Raw genomic sequence first — 16,350 nt, 5'->3', positions numbered from 1 at the left:
CGAGGTATCCAGGTCCTGTGGCCGCAAAAACAAGCTTATATCATCACCCCTCCACCACCTTGCTTGACAGTGGGTACAAGGTGTTTCTGCTGAAATGCTCTTTTGTTTTTGCACATGACACTGAGCATTAAGGCCAAAACACTCCACTTTTTTTCTCATTTGTCCAAAAGAACCTTGTTTCAGAAGCCTTGTGCTTTGTTCACATTTAGTTTAAACAACTGCTTCTCTAAGACTATTCTTGAGAATATCTTCTCTTTCTGTTTGACTGCCTAATGGTGTTTTGTCCTTGCCTGCACTAGAATTTTCTAGTGATAGAATCTATACTCCATCCATCCATAACCTATTCCATTTATCCTGTGTAGGGTTGCTTTGGCCTGGAGCAAATTGCAGGAAACTTGGAGCACAAGTTGGGATGGGATACACCCTGCACATGTTGCCAACCTACTGTATAACATACATTTACACACTATGGGCAATTGGGAGGAAACTGAACTACATGGAGGAAACCCAGCAGGCAGGGAGAGAACATGCAACTCTATGTACACGGGACGAAAGGGAAGCTCGAAACCCCTAACCCTGGAGGTGCAAGGTAAAAGTAAAATCACTAAAGCTACTTTGCTGGCTGGCTCTACCTTACAGGCCAATTTGTAACTCCAAGATCTTACAGATGAATTAAGGTTACACAGTAATAGAACACATAATCCTTACTGTGTAATGGCCCAGAGTGATTACTGTCTGTTATTAAAAGTGTGTTTCCTACCTCTGGGTTTGTGACATGCGATCGGCACTAAGCACTCCTCTTTGATGTGGGGTTTAAGTTGAGTGGTGCAGCCTCCTGTGTGCTCTCCTTGGTGATCCACACACACAACCACACGGTAACGCAAACCCCGGCCACAGGTCACTGTACACTAAAAGAACCATACAAAGTCTATGAGAAAGTACAAATAGTAAATAAGTACACTCATGTTTGGCTGAATGGGCAGAAAAATCCCAGAGAAGTCTGTGTGAAAGGTGAATACCTGAGACCACTCCATTGCCAACCACTTTGGGCACTCGAAATTGTTGCAGCTCTGTTTGGCGATGGGCCGTGCCGAGTGTGTGCACTTCCATTCCTCGACTTGAACGATCTGGCCCTGCATGTCCTCCTCCACGCACACCACACTGCGCTCCTGACTTCCGCCGCCACACGATACAGAACATGATGTCCAGGGGTTCTGCTCCCACCTATGTGTCCATGAATACAGAAACATAAGCTAACACACATCTCCTCATTATCGTAATCTTATCCTCATCATCATCATCATCATCACTTTATTCCGTATACAGGGTCGCAGGGGGCCTGGAGCCTATCGCAGGAGGGGTACACTCTGGACAAGGTGCCAATCCATACTGTAGCAGAGCACACACACACACAGTCAGATGCGAACTCGTTTTACACTAATCTGCATCTTTGGACTGTGGGAGGAAGCCAGGGGAAACCCATTAAGTACAGGGAGAACATGCAACCTCCATGCACACAAAGGCGGGAATCGAACCCATGCGGGAACAAACCCCCGGACACTGGAGGTGCAAGGCGACAGTGCTAACCACTAAGCTACTGTGTTGCCATCTTAACAACAACGATAAAAAAATATATAAATTATTAAATAAATATAATAATAATAATAACAATAATAATAAGCGCTACTGCATTTAATGATGCAGTATGTAAAGCTTAACAAAGCAAAACAATTGTGCAAGTCATGTCCCTCTAGTAAAAAGAAAAAACATCCAATTACTTTGCTGATTAAGACTTTACTTGAAATGTTCTTGCTTATCTCATTCCCGCACTGATTCATTGCTACGTTGATTTAGGGGTTGCATAATTAATTTAGCTCATTCTTTCAGTAACTATTTTCAAAACCTCCTACACCGTTCTCAACTTATTTCCCTGACAGTCATGGAAATAATTATAACTATGAATTTATGAGTTTACACAACAGTAATTTGGCGTTGGAACAATGCCGAAGGTGCTCACTTTGAACCAGCAATGTTACACAGAACAGTCCCATCAGTGCTATTGTTGAGCCCTTGAGCAAAATCTGATCTCACTTTGCATAAGAGCATCTGCTAAATGAATACATGCGAACCTGGGTCATGTAGGAACTTTACTCACCGTGGAAGAGGCTGAAAGTGATCGTAAGGCATGACCTCTTTGAAGCCATCACTGTGGAAAAAAACAGGCTTTTATAATATCTGTCTTCTAAACAAAAAGCGCATACTTCATTCAGTGTGACTCATCAGGCCTCTTGAGTTTATAAGTTTGCATAAGTCAGAGTTAAACACCCGATCAGTGTGTTACCGTATAAAGTAAAAGATTACAATGATCACAAAGTCTGTTGGTTTTGGCATTCTTTAGGTGCACTGTGTGTGTATGGCTGTGTGTGTGTGTGTGTGTGTGTGTGAGTGAGAGAACCAACCTTTCAAGACAGGGATCCATGTTGCACTCCTTCAGCTTGGGTTTGGGTTTAGTGTTTTCCGGGTAGCTGTGACAGTTATGATCTGGGACAGTCCTGTTGAAGCGGATGTCCACGCAGTCGGCCGAGTTTAGCTGGTAGCCTGAGAAGTGTATACAGAATTAGTACTGAATTAGAGGTCCTGATCTGCATATACAGAACAGATCTCAGACAAATGATAAAAATAAGATTATTAGCAAATTAAAGCAGTCTTTCCTTATTTACAATTCTGTTTATTTATAATGTACAGTATATATACTGTACACACACACAGTCCTGTCATGTTTTAGGGCTCAGGACTCTGGATCTTTGGTGTTGGGTGGCGAGATTAGTGTTTTACCTCCTCCACACTTTACAGAACAGGGGAAGAAGTCTGTCTCTCTCCACTGATAGCGGATGGGTTGATGGAACAGGAACATGACCACTGTGTCCTTCGGAGCTGCATACTTCATCTGAGACAAAAAGGGAAAAAATTTGGATGTCATACAGTACATTCCACCCAACACACACCACAGTTATCAGCTTCTACTGTATGTGACCTTTAACAACAAACTAAAATCATGAGCACATAACTTGGAGAGTATTTCAACAAAGACAAGAAGAAATCCTACACTGTGTTTGAGCATTGTGAATTCTCGATGAAATAAAATTTAAATACACAATATGGCCTAATTATGTGGTCACCTGGCCATAACAGCCAGAAGCAGGTGTTCAACATCCTACTGTATTTGATGTTCCATTTTATTTATACATTTCTGATGCCATTTGAGGGCAGGCGTCTGTGTAGTGCAGTTCAGCTCTTCCATGCCAATTTGGACAAACTATATGTCTTTATAGAGATAACTTTTTGCACAGGTACACTCTTATGCTAGAACAGTTTTTTTTTCCACTTTTCCAACATCCAGATAAAACTGCTGATTTGATGGCACATGCCTGAAATTCTCAGCATTGAAAATGGAACTTATGATTCTCTTTTTTAAATCTCACCATCTGTTCCCTTACACTAGAATATGAAAACCAAAAACATGGTCTGGCTCTTGGGAGGAATTATTTATACTAGCCATATTAATCAACGTAAACAGATAAACTATGTTATATTTTAAATCAATATCATAAGCAGTGTTGGGTGGAACGCGTTGGAGTACTCAGATTACTTTTTTGATGTAACGAGTAATCTAACGCGTTAGGTCCACCATTTGAGCACTCTGTTATTTTGTTACTTTTTTAAAAATGTAATCCGTTTTTTAGACAATTTATGTAATCCGTGAGCCAGACAGCAGTCATTCCCAATCCCTTAGTGTGTGTGTGTGTGTGTGTGTGTGTGTGTGTAGGTGTGTGTGTGTGTGTGTGTGTGTGAAAATCGTCCTACAAGCCCCGCCTCCGATGACCCGCCCCCCTCTGTTATTCCTGCTGTTATACCCCTATCTCACCTATACGGTTTGACTATGTGAGAACCGACGCGCGGAATGATGGAAACCTAATCACAGCGCCAAAACTTCGGCGGTGAATCATGATAGCCGTACTTAAGGCTACTGCGCGAAACCGCATAGGTGAGATAGGGGTATAAGTAGTTAACAGATTATGGGCCAAACTTCACTGAGTGATGATGGTAGAATACTTATAAAGGTCCTGACCAAAACAACATGCATGAGAAAGTTTTTATTTTCTGCAATGGAAAAGTACTCTAACTCGTTACTTTTATCAGAAAGTAACGCTGTAATGTAACTGATTACTTTTTGAAGACAGTAATTTTGTAATGTAATTAGTTACTTTAAAAAGTAATGTCCCCCAACACTGATTATAAGGATGTTGGCCTCCGTGGATCGGACTTGACTGTTAGGCACATCTAATGGCTGCTTGATCAGACAGGGACCTGGGGAATTTGGAGGCTGGGTCAGCAGTCTGGAACTCTTTGCCTGCTGAGCCGCTTGTGTGGCAGGCTGTGTTGCAATGGTTGTTCTGGTGCCTTTCTAATGTGCCCAGCATTGACATACTTCAGCAATTTGTGCTGCATTCGCTTTTCTGTGTGTTTGACTGGACAGACTTGTGGGACGAAGGATAAAGCAGTATAGACAATGAGAAAGAGAGAAGGAGTAAGCTAATGTGGTTATGTTATGGCTAATCGATATACAGTACTGTGCAAACCAGCATCGATTCTTATACTTGCACACTTGCATTAAGTCAGGGATTTTGTAGGATCAGAGTCAGGTGAATAATTAACCAGTTATACCAGGCAGGTGCTAATGATCATCAATTTCATCTGTACTATGAGTTGAAACTTGATGGCAAGACTGAGCACAGGAACAAGGTACAAGGTAGTTAATTTATACTGCATTAGCAAGGTCTCTCCCCGTCAATGATTTCAAAGCAGCCAGTGGTTTCAACCTGTGCTGTTTAAGCTATTTTGAAGAAGCTCAAACAAATGGGCAATGTTGAGGACCGCAGTGGTCAGCCAAGGAAACTTAATGCAGCAGATGAAAGACACATCATGCTTACTCCCCTTTAACATCAGAAGATAACCAGCTGGGCCATTAGCAAAGAACTGGCCCAGGTACTGTACAGCCATCTACTGTCCAGAGAAGGCAGGCCAGAAGTGAAAGCCTTCATGAAAGAATGTTTCAACCAAGTTGGAAACAAGGCTAAGCAATTCAACTATGCATGAAAACATAGGAACTGGAGTTCTCTGGACTAAGGAGTCAAAATTTGAAATATTTTGCTGTAGCAGGAGGTCGATTGTTTTACAATAAAAAATGTCTGCAGGCAACTTTAAAGCATGATGGAGGTCCCGTGCATGATTAGGGCTGCATTTCTACTAATGGAGTTGAAGATTTGATCAGGATTAATGGTTTCCTCAATGCTGAGAAAAGGCAATTTCTTATCAATCTTGCAGTACCATCAGGGAGGTATGTGACTAGACCCACATTTATTCTGCAGCAGGACAACGAACAAAGATACAGCCAATGTCATTAAGAACTATCTTCAGTGTAGAGAAGAACAAGGAGTCCTGGAAATGGTGTCTTGGCCCCAACAGAGCCCTCATCGAGTCCGTCTGGGATTACATGAAGAGACAGAAGGATTTGAGGTAGCCTACCTTGACTAAAGATCGGTTACTTTCCGAGATGTTTAGAAAAACATTTCTACCACGTTCCTTTAAAAACTGTGTGCAAATGTACTTAGAGAAGAATTGATTTAAATTCTGGTTTTGCAGGCAAAGGGTGCTCACACCAAATACTGCTTTGATTTGTATTTTTCTTCTGTTCATTCACTTTCCATTTTACAAATTGTTAAAAATAAACTATTAACACTATTTTTCGACATATTATTTTGCACAGTACATGTGTGTACTGTATATGCTGTCAGCACACAAGGAATTTATCCTTGAACGCTCTGTCGGTTATCTGCTATAATCTTAAGTTTGGAACCTGTGAGTGTTATGGTTTCTGTTCATCTTGGATTAAATATAAGAGCACACACTGAGGTCTGTGGCTAAAAAAAATTGGATCAGTTTTGCATACAGTTACTGAACATGCTGCCAATAATGTACAAGGAAGAACCGTGTGAATTATATCACTTTACTGTTTTTTTATGCACTTTCTGTTCTTAATAGCTGTTCATGATACTGTATGATGAATCACAAGCCTGTAGTTTTGTTAAAACATTTGTTTTAGAAAAAAATTCTGTTTAAATAGTGTACAGCGAGCTTTAGGTGAATCACACAGAATCAGCCAATCTGTGGCCTGAAGTCATGAATCTATGAAACATTATTATTGTTAAAAAAAATGGCTAAAATGTAATTAATTTGACAGTGGTCACCCAATATGATATCACAACACCTACTGTAGGTGCCTATTATATTTACATTGTTACTACTGTATGTACAGTATCATGATTTTATAATTATCCTGACCTAATTTCGTTACAATTTAAAAATTCTGTTAAACATTTAGTTAAAAGTAACAACTTAACAACTGAATTAAACAATACAAAATAAATTTAAATACACATCTTTTTAAATTAAACAACAACCAAAACAAAACATGGCAAATTGCGCTGACAACCAGCTATGCCCGGTCACTGATCAATCGACAGGTGTATTTTTATTATAGATATAAAACCCTTAAAAAATAGTTGTCAGGGTGGAGATACGTGAAAGGATAGAGATAAATAACTGAACTGAATTTTTCCTAATTTCTAAATGTATATATATATAATAGTCAAAGTTATACAAGTTCATTCTAAACAAAAGGATACACAAGTATTCCAACACAATACCATAATGTACTATAATGTACAGTATTCATACTCCCCCTTGTTTGCCGGCCCACCTTGATAGTGAAGTCTGCAGTGAGCGGCCCATGGCAGCGCAGGATCTGTCTGTCCGCTTCTCTTCCTTTCTGATACTCCACAGAGCTGTTTGCCAGAGTGTACAAGCCTGGAGAGCTCAGCACCAGCTCCTCTCTTCTGTCACTTAAACTGTGAGCTTCAATCACTAACACAGGAAAAAACCACCATTAGTCAAGGAAAGATGAATTAACTATACTGTGTATTCTCCTTGTTCTTAAATTTACCCTGGGCTATGGACACGTAATAGATCAGTAGCGCACTATAGACAATCATAAAGAATGAGTGCTGTTACTTACAGCCGGTAATTAGGGTCTTAACAAAATACAATTTAGAAACAAGCATACTAAGAAATGTTACATTTAAGCTCTAACACAGAAAAAATAGAATTACCATCACACAAAGGAACATTCCGTTAACAATCACAAGTAGCAGTCCATGTTTTTCTGAGATAAAAGGCTTCAGTTTCCACAAGCCTCTCAGTTTCTAAATGTTTTAAATGGATTATTTTTTATCTTTTCTGGAATCAAATCAAACATATGATGAGAAAAATACACAGAATATATGAACTGGCTGGATTCTTTTCAGACTCGAGTGTAGATTGATCTAACCCACCAGTGACTGTAGTGTCAAGTAATTACACAGTGTGAAACACCTTTAGATTTGATTAAAAAAGGCTCGAACAATGTGTAAATTACACAAAATGACAGACAACACAGCCATAATTTAGTGTTCTTTGGTTTGATTGAACTCAGTAGGGCAAAAGAGATATGAAGTCCTTTAAATGCATGAATACCGATAAAGATCTGTGTGGAATAGCCCTACAACATTATGCCATTGTGTATATATTATGTCATATACATATAAGACTTTGATAAAATGCATTGCATAATAGTAATAGCTTCATTGTTGTTTTAAATGAGCAGTATTTTTTTCAATCTGGTTGAAATCTATTTAATTAGAGACTCCAGCTGAACTGTTTACTTGGATGCTAATTTGATAGGATGAGCATTTACATGCACAAAGTGCATGACCAATGTTTACCTACAGTATTTAGCAGATTATTAAAAGTTTTTAAAATGTTATGTTTCAAGCTATTTTTCTGATTGAAACTCATTCTGATGCGGCCAGATACGGTCAGACTGTTCCCATTGAGCTGTTTAGATGAGGCATTTTTATTTAGTATAATGTTAGGGTGCATATAAACTGATCTATTACTAGATATTTTAGCCGTCATATGCAAAAACACCACTAGTCATAAATCTACACAAAGAGTCAAATTTTTTCCTGACAAAGAAAAATTTTCTTTAAATATGTTCATGTATATAGTAATGTTTTTTGGATAAAATAAAAATGACAAAATACATTTGAATGCAATTAAATAAAAATAGAACTAAGACTACACTGTGACTGATAGACCTAATATTGTATATTAAGTAATATAGTTCATTATTAATGTATAACAGGTAGTAACACACAGATGAGGTTAGACAGGAGTCTCCATGCACTATGATGTATGACTATGATGTTTGTAGCGAGAGCAGGGAACTGGTGGAAGAAAGTCTAGAGAGGTGGAGGTATGCTCTGGGGAGCAGAGGAATGAAGGCTACCCACAGCAAGCCAGAATACACGTGTGTGAATGAGAAGGATCCAATTGGAACGGTGAGGCTACAGGGAGCAGAGGTGAAGAAGGTATATGACTTTAGATACTTAACGTCAACAAGCCAGAGCAACAGAGAGTGTGGAAAGGAGGTGAAGAGGCGTGTGCTGGCAAAGGAAAGGTGTACAAGACCAGTGAGACCAGCGATGCTCTTCGGCTTAGAGACAGTGGCACTGAAGAAAAGACAGGTGGCAGAGCTGGAGGTAGCAGAGATGGTTCTCTTTGGGAGTGACAAAGGATGGATAGGATCAAGAATAAGTCCATCAGAGGGACAACCAATGTTAGATGTTTTGGAGAGGGACCAGGTTGAGGTGGTTTGGACATGTTTAGAAAAGAGATGGTGTATATATCGGTAGAAGGATGCTGAGGTTGGAACTGCCAGACAGGAGTTCTAGAGAAAGACCAAAATAAATGTATGGATGTAGTGAGAGAAGACATGAATGTAAGTTAGTGTGAGAGAAGTATTTTTTCACAAACAAAAATAGATTACAATTAATTGAATTACGTTTTAGGTGTACTTAGAAACTTAGGAACCTTAGAAATTGTACCCGAAGGTATTTTGAAAAGCATAAATAATAATAAAAACTTAATATAGAGGATCCAGAACAAAGGTCTAACAACTCATCTTTATTGAGAAAAAAAATCTTAAAGCTTCAGTATAACAATTTACTTTCCCGTGTCATAAAAACGAAATATGTAAAGATTTGCATGAGGAACAAGCCAAGTTTAAACCCACTACTAGCAGGTGCTAGCAGAAATAATGAGAGGAAGATGTTTGGCCGATCTCTGACAGTGCTGTTTCCAATCTGTTCCCACATCATAGAGGGGAAAAAAAAAATCATCAGTCTAGGGGTTTATTCATGTAAATCTATTTGGACAATAAGGGTGAGCACTTAGGTTAGAAAGTTCCCACAAAAGAATTAAGAGCGAGAAAGTTTCAAATCATGGCTCAATCATATTCAGGTGTTTGTCATTAGAGCAGTAAATCTCTCCCGTTGTTCCTCCTGTGTGCGTTTTCTTGCAAATATATTGCTGTGTGTTTCTGGTAGGCTGCGTTGGGATGTTCCCAAAACATGTTTTCCATTTTGAAGCAATCGGAGAGCTAATGGTTTGCCATTATTTATGGATGCACGCACGCCACAAAGCATGATTTAGGGCTCTATATGCTCAGTAAAGAGATATTTATTGTCGTACACACTCATAGTCTCCACACAGCAGCAGACAAGGTCGGTCGCACACACGCTCGGCACATTAAGGCTTGCCCAAAACAAGCTTTCCATTAAAGCCATTGCTAATGGAAATCTCTCTCAGCATGGTAACAGTAACCGTGGCCCCATCTACAGGAAATCTGATTATCCATCTCTAACTTGCTTCTGATAATATTTAGTTTTTCTGGAGTTCGTGAACTTGACTGCTGCGCACTGTACCGTTGGCAGTGTATGTGTTGTCTCTTTCCATTTTCTACCTTTTTTGTCTCCAGTGGACATTTCCACATCCACATTGTGAGTCTCCTGGTAAATGATCTGTGAAAACACAGCATGGCAGCTTTCCAAACTCTTACACACTGTATTCATTTCAAGAGGGGAAAAATTGAGCGTTTTTTTTTTTTTTTCAGTGCAGGTGAAAGTGTGTATATGTGCATGTGTACACATTTGTGTCCCTCTTACTGTGTGTGTAAACACATTATGTTCTTGTGCATGGGGATGGCGAACAGGCTACAGGATTTAGTGCACACTAAACAATTATACCCCTGATTTCTCAGTCATCGACTTACGCTGAGGCTCCGCAGCTGCACTCGCACTTGCTCTGTGCACTCATGGTGACCACATGCAGTGTGCAGCAATTTATCACAGAGGCCCTGTGAAGAAATCAAATTCATCTGTCCTTATGCACAGTAGATCCCTGAGCCCACTTAATCATCCATCTACTGTATATGTTTTTGTTTATGAACAGAAAAAGTCACAAGGCCATATGATAGACAGCGTCCTTGTTTAATTATATGAAAATGCAGGATTTGGGGAATAGGCATGATGGGCATCTCTTCAGGTGAATAACTGTGTGCACATCTCTACAGCCACTTGTGATGTGTTGTTGATCACAAGCAATGTGAAAGCGTCAGTGATTTTGAAAAGGTGTGGAGTGTGCAGTCAGTTTTAAAGCATATTACAGTTGTAACTGCATAAAATAATTATTTCCAACGTTAAACATCTTCCAACGAGATTTGATTTCTATTTGAGCTAATTTCTTACAGCCTGGTTCACTGACAGCTCTGTAACGCCCAACAGTGATTTAACTGATTTAACAACATGTACAATAGTCACTTTATCATCCTCATTTTCCCCAAATGCTTTCGGAAGGAAGGTTAGGAAATTAAACGTCCACATCCAACACCCAAAGAAAGTACAAATTACAAATATTTAAACTATAATTTTTGTACAAGAGTCCTTATGAAACATTTCACAAATACAGCTGCAGCTACAGCACTCTGTGTGTGTGTGTGTGTGTGTGTGTGTGTGTGTGTGTGTGTGTGTGTGTGTGTGTGTGTGTGTGTGTGTATAATATTTTCCCACATCACTCTTATTATACTTTTGAGAATTGACATCACATAATGCATTACTCAGCCTGAGGAGTTTTATTATCCCGCTATTGATAGATATAAGCTTTTACTCCTTGTATTTGATGACACCATCAGATTGCAAGTGACAAATGTGGTGTAGGGTGAGCAATTGAGCAATTCTGAGGTTTAGGAAAGACATAGAGTCTTCACCACACCATGTACACCAAAAGGTAAAAAGGTCCCCTCTTGCACAGTTCTACCACTTTTTTCCATGTGCTTTTAAAATAACCCATTTGGGAAAGATAAAATCTTTAATAATAACCAATAAAAGAACTTAGAATAATACTATAATAATACTAAGAGGTTAGGCACATGAGTGTTCGAGGATATACAGGTGGTATGCATGCCAAATGTAACAAAATTACATCAAACAACCACATACTAAATAAACCACCACCCCATCACACACACACACACACACACACACACACACACACACACACACATGAAAATGGTTACATATCAGCAAATGTTACAACTTGAAATCTCTTTAGGAAGCCAGGAACCTAATTTGTTGTTACCTAAAGTTTTTATCATCATGAACTTTTTCCTTTATCCAGATTTATGTGAACATTTCCTGAACGATACAGAAATCAACTGCAATGCATAAGCACATGTAACGTATAAGTTGTACAGCCGTACAACTTAAAGTTGACAATTCACCAAGGAGTATGTTTTTGGAAAGTGGAAAAGAAAAACTAAAACAGTAACCCTAGCTTAGGATCGAAGCACTACTCCACCGATTTGTATAAATTGGAAAATGGTCTTCCATTGGTTTCATGCTGATTGAAATTCTGGAAGTTGTTTAAAGTATCTTTTTTATTTTTTACAGTTTCCCCAATCCAACATTTGGTCAATCCAGAAAGAGTTATTTTTAGTTATTTTAGTTTTTTTAAATAAGCATGTAGTTATGTATAATTTCAAGCACACAATAGAATACAGGATAGCCAAAGTTTTAAAGTGATTAATAGTACAATATTAGATATATTATACTTAAAAATAAAATAACGCTCTTAGAGAACCAGGAACCAGTTGATGTCTTTTTGACGTGAGTCACTGCTCTACTTAAAAAAAAAATCTCCAGAAACTTTAGAAAATTCAAACACTAAACATATTATGGCTAAGTAGCTGTATTTGAAATTAATGGGTTTAAATGTAATCTTAAAGCACATTATTGCTCTAAACGGTAATTAGACATCAGCATCAGAATTATTTTTTCATCTTAGGGTGAGATCACAAAGCCAGATTAGAGTTCTGTGCTGTTTAGTGCAATACAATGGCTGAGGTAGTGAACAAAAATAAATCCAGGAACTCACTTATGATGTCCGGACCCTTGGCTGTAAGTCTCAGACCTCTGCTTCCTAGAGGAACCTCAACCACCGTCTTCAGGGCTTTAAAAAGAGCGAAGAAACAATGTTAAAACAATAAGAGTGACCGCTTTCATTTTGCTTTGTCTCAGTCGTGTGGACTGGAAAATTATGTTATGAGAGTTTTATGACAGTTATGTTAGTCGTATATAGTAATAAACATATTATTTTTAAAATGCCTATGTATGCATTATAAAAATAATAATAAAATAAAATCACAGACTGTCAGATGACATATCCCATAGTCATGGAAAAGATGTTACTGTGTTTTAGAAGGGTCAAGTTATTGGCGTACATTGGTCCAATGGAATGAGGTTAGGAATTGTCCAATGCACCATTAAGTCTAGAAGGATACTGCAATGCTGAACTGAAAGTTACCAGAAGAACTCATTCTCCAGCAAGCTCAGTAAAACCTTACAGCTGTTGGCTTATAAAACTGCACAAATCTGTGTCTAAAACTCCTAATGATTTAAGGCAATAAGTTTTCACTCCAAATATTGACTGTTTATTTTATTATTTTATATGACTCTTTATTGCTCTTTATAGAAGTTTCCTTTATGCAGAAATGTTTTCAAAAGCGTTGTATGTGCCCAAGGCTTTTGCACAATACTAAAGTAAAATAGTTGTTAGGTTTTACTGAGCTTGCTGGAGAATATGAGTTCTTCTGGTAACTTTGTCACACTCGCACCTTTCTTTTTTTATGTAAATCCCAGGAGCGTACATTAGGTTTTTTGTTTCTATCTGAAAACTGGTCTTGTTCTATTTTTTTACCTTTACAGCCATGCATATATTCTCCTGTAATTTTGTTTATTTATTGATTTTTTAGTTATATATGGAAATACTGAATGATTTTGTACATAATTATGCAGACATGATAAACATACAGTATATTCAAAATATAAACAAAATTGGTACAGCATAGAATATGGTGCCTAAGACTTTTTGCATAGTACTGTATACATAGGTAACCCTCGAAAAATTAAAATATATTCTAGGCTCAAAGTGTCCCACTCTAATCAGCTGATTAAGCCATAACACCTGCAAAGGGTTTGTGAGCCTTTGAATGGTCTCTCAGTCTGGTTCAGTAGGAAGCACAATCATGGGAAAGACTGCTGACCTGACAGTTGTGAAGAAAACCATTATTGACTTTATAAATTCAATTCAATTCAATTCAATTTTATTTGTATAGCGCTTTTAGCAATTTTAATTGCCGCAAAGCAGCTTTACACAATCAAAAGAATATTTAAGTTTGTATGAAATTTAAATTTGTATGAATTAAAACGGTCAGTTTGTCCCTGGTGAGCAAGCCGAGGGCGACAGTGGCAAGGAAAAACTCCCTGAGATGGTAATAGGAAGAAACCTTGAGAGGAACCAGACTCAACAGGGAACCCATCCTCATTTGGGTGAAACAGATTTTTTTTTTATTATTAATTTCCATAAGGAGGGAAAGCCTCAAAAGGTAAAGAAGTTGGATATGCCCAAAGTAATGTATCAATGCACATTAATAGAAAGTTATGTGAAAGGGAAAAGTGGGAAGGAAAAAAGTGCACAAGCAGCAGGGATGACCGCAGCCTGGAGAGGATTGTCAGCAAAAGGCTTTTCAAAAGTGTTGGGGACGTTCACAAGGAGTGGATTGAGTGCATCAAGAGCCACCACACACAGGCGGATTCTGGATATGGGCTTCAAATGTCGTATTTCTCTTGTCAAGCCGCTCCTGAACAACAAACAACGTCAGAAGCGTCTTACCTGAGCTAAAGAAAAAAATAGAACTGGTCTGTTGCTCAGTGCTTCAAAGTCCTCTTTTCTGATGAGAGCAACTTTTGCATCTCATTTGGAAACAAAGGACCCAGAGTTTGGAGAAAGAATAAAGAGGCACACACTGCAAGATGCTTAAAGTCCAGTTTGAAGTTTCCATAGTCTGTGCTGATTGGGGGAGCCATGTCATCTGCTGGTGCTTCATTAAGTCCAGGGTCAACGCAGCCGCCTACCAGGAGATTTTGGAGCAGACAAGCTTTATGTGGATTCTAACTACATTTTCCAGCAGGACTTGGCACCTGCCCACACTGCCAAAAGCACCAAAACTTGGTTCAATGAATCGTGGGATTACTGTGCTTGATTGGCCAGCAAACTCGCCTGACCTGAACCCAAACCAAGTACTGAGTACATATGCATACTTATATTTTTCAGAGGTCCGATATGTTCTATGTACAATCCTTGTTTTATTGATTGCATGTAATATTCAAATTTTCTGAGATTGTGCATTTGGGGTTTTCATGAGCTGTATGCTATAATCACCTCAATTATGACAAACCACGACTTAAAGTATCTTGCTTTGCATTTAATGAGTCTATCTCTGATATTAGTTTAACTTTTGCACGATATTCAAATTTTTTTAGTTTCAACTACATATACTCTATCTATCTATCTATCTATCTATCTATCTATATATATATATATATATACTGTATATATATATATATATATATATATATATATATATATATATATATATAAAGATAGATAGATAGATAGATAGATGCCCATGATCAGAGATTACATAAACATTTGAAGTTACATTGTAAAAAAAGGTTTTATATTTAGTTTTTATTATTATTATTATTATTATTATTATTATTATTATTATTATTATTTCCAGTCATCGGTACAACAAAAGCTCATGCCAAAAATGAATACAATTCTGGATGGAAATAAATGTTGTGATGTTCCATAAGGTTGTCAAAGCAATATCATGGTGTATGCACACAGTAATCAAAGCCAAAGGCGGTCCAACAAAACATTAAAGTAACCTTTATGAGAGTGTAGCTTGGTAAAGGTATCAGGCTGTTTAGACTGAGTAAACTTTTTTAATATCAATAGAAAAAAAAAAACCCTCTCGGCATAATCAAATGTTCTTCAGTTTCGGACCATTTACTTTATATACTAGTAATACTGTATGCGAGTTCAAACCTTCTCTTAAAATTGGCTAGTGCCAGCTTTCTCCCTTTTAATAATCACTTAAACAATGGCAATTTGAATGAGCTACCCCTAAATGGACGCCAAACCACTGTGACTGATGTGTTGTCAATGATTTTGTGAATGTATGAATGAGTAGGTTTGTGAGTGTCTGAGAATGAGGAGTGAATCAATGTGTCAGTGGGTGTGTCAGTAATTAAATGAGTTACTCAGTTGATGAATAACTGTGTGAGTCAATGAGTAAATAAGTGAGTCAGTGAGTCAATGAGTGAACTACAGTACTTAATGCACTATTTAGTAATAATCAGCTGCCTAAAACATGTAGCACATCCCAGAGTGGCAAAATTACTGTCACATTTTGGCTATAGCCCCGGCCTACAGCCACTCAACCTTTTTAACTGGATATCTGTATAATAAAGGCATAAAGTATACCCTGTTCTGTTTTAAAATGCATGTGTATTCCTGATGCCTGACCTTGACACACATCCTGCTCCTGACTAATTTCTCCTGATCCTTTACTTCCGTTTGTAAAGTTCTGCACTTGTGTCTCACACACTGCTTATGGGTGTTTCCACATACTGTAGATTCCACCCCACTTATCTTATGAAATCCTGTAAACCTTTTGGAAAAAGCTGCTGAAATCATTCAGAACATTCAGTACACCTAGTACTGTTTGTCTTCAGTCCATTACATCTGTATACCAGCTTGATTTATGATCAAAGTGTTCAGTGTGACTGGAGTTCAGTGTGTTCATCTTAAAGTTTCTTTTCCTTGCCACAGTCATCTCTGCTTTCCTCATTAGGGATCTGCATCTGTAGTTCCGTACAGCTGCTTTGTGTCTCTGCTTTAAATGTCTCTTAAAATCATAAACAAATAAATGCAATTGAACGGAATAGA

At 38.1% G+C, this 16,350-nt stretch overlaps 1 protein-coding gene across 2 annotated transcripts in view; it reads right to left on the bottom strand.

Annotated features, from left to right (window-relative positions):
* Positions 1-16,350, bottom strand: part of adamtsl3 (ADAMTS-like 3) — a 180,260-nt gene that overhangs the window by 54,031 nt on the left and 109,879 nt on the right. For both annotated transcript variants that reach the window (XM_053513528.1, XM_053513529.1), the window contains exons 8-14: positions 12,430-12,504; positions 6,821-6,984; positions 2,836-2,947; positions 2,460-2,598; positions 2,156-2,206; positions 1,020-1,224; positions 761-908 (exon numbers count right to left, since the gene is read on the bottom strand). In XM_053513528.1, the coding sequence (XP_053369503.1) occupies positions 761-908; positions 1,020-1,224; positions 2,156-2,206; positions 2,460-2,598; positions 2,836-2,947; positions 6,821-6,984; positions 12,430-12,504 (894 nt within the window). The remainder of the gene's footprint in view (positions 1-760; positions 909-1,019; positions 1,225-2,155; positions 2,207-2,459; positions 2,599-2,835; positions 2,948-6,820; positions 6,985-12,429; positions 12,505-16,350) is intronic.

Source organism: Clarias gariepinus, chromosome 15 (genome assembly GCF_024256425.1).
Source record: "Clarias gariepinus isolate MV-2021 ecotype Netherlands chromosome 15, CGAR_prim_01v2, whole genome shotgun sequence".
NCBI lineage: Eukaryota > Metazoa > Chordata > Actinopteri > Siluriformes > Clariidae > Clarias > Clarias gariepinus.
Note: the sequence above shows the minus strand (reverse complement) of the source record. Positions and strands in the feature narration are given on the sequence as shown.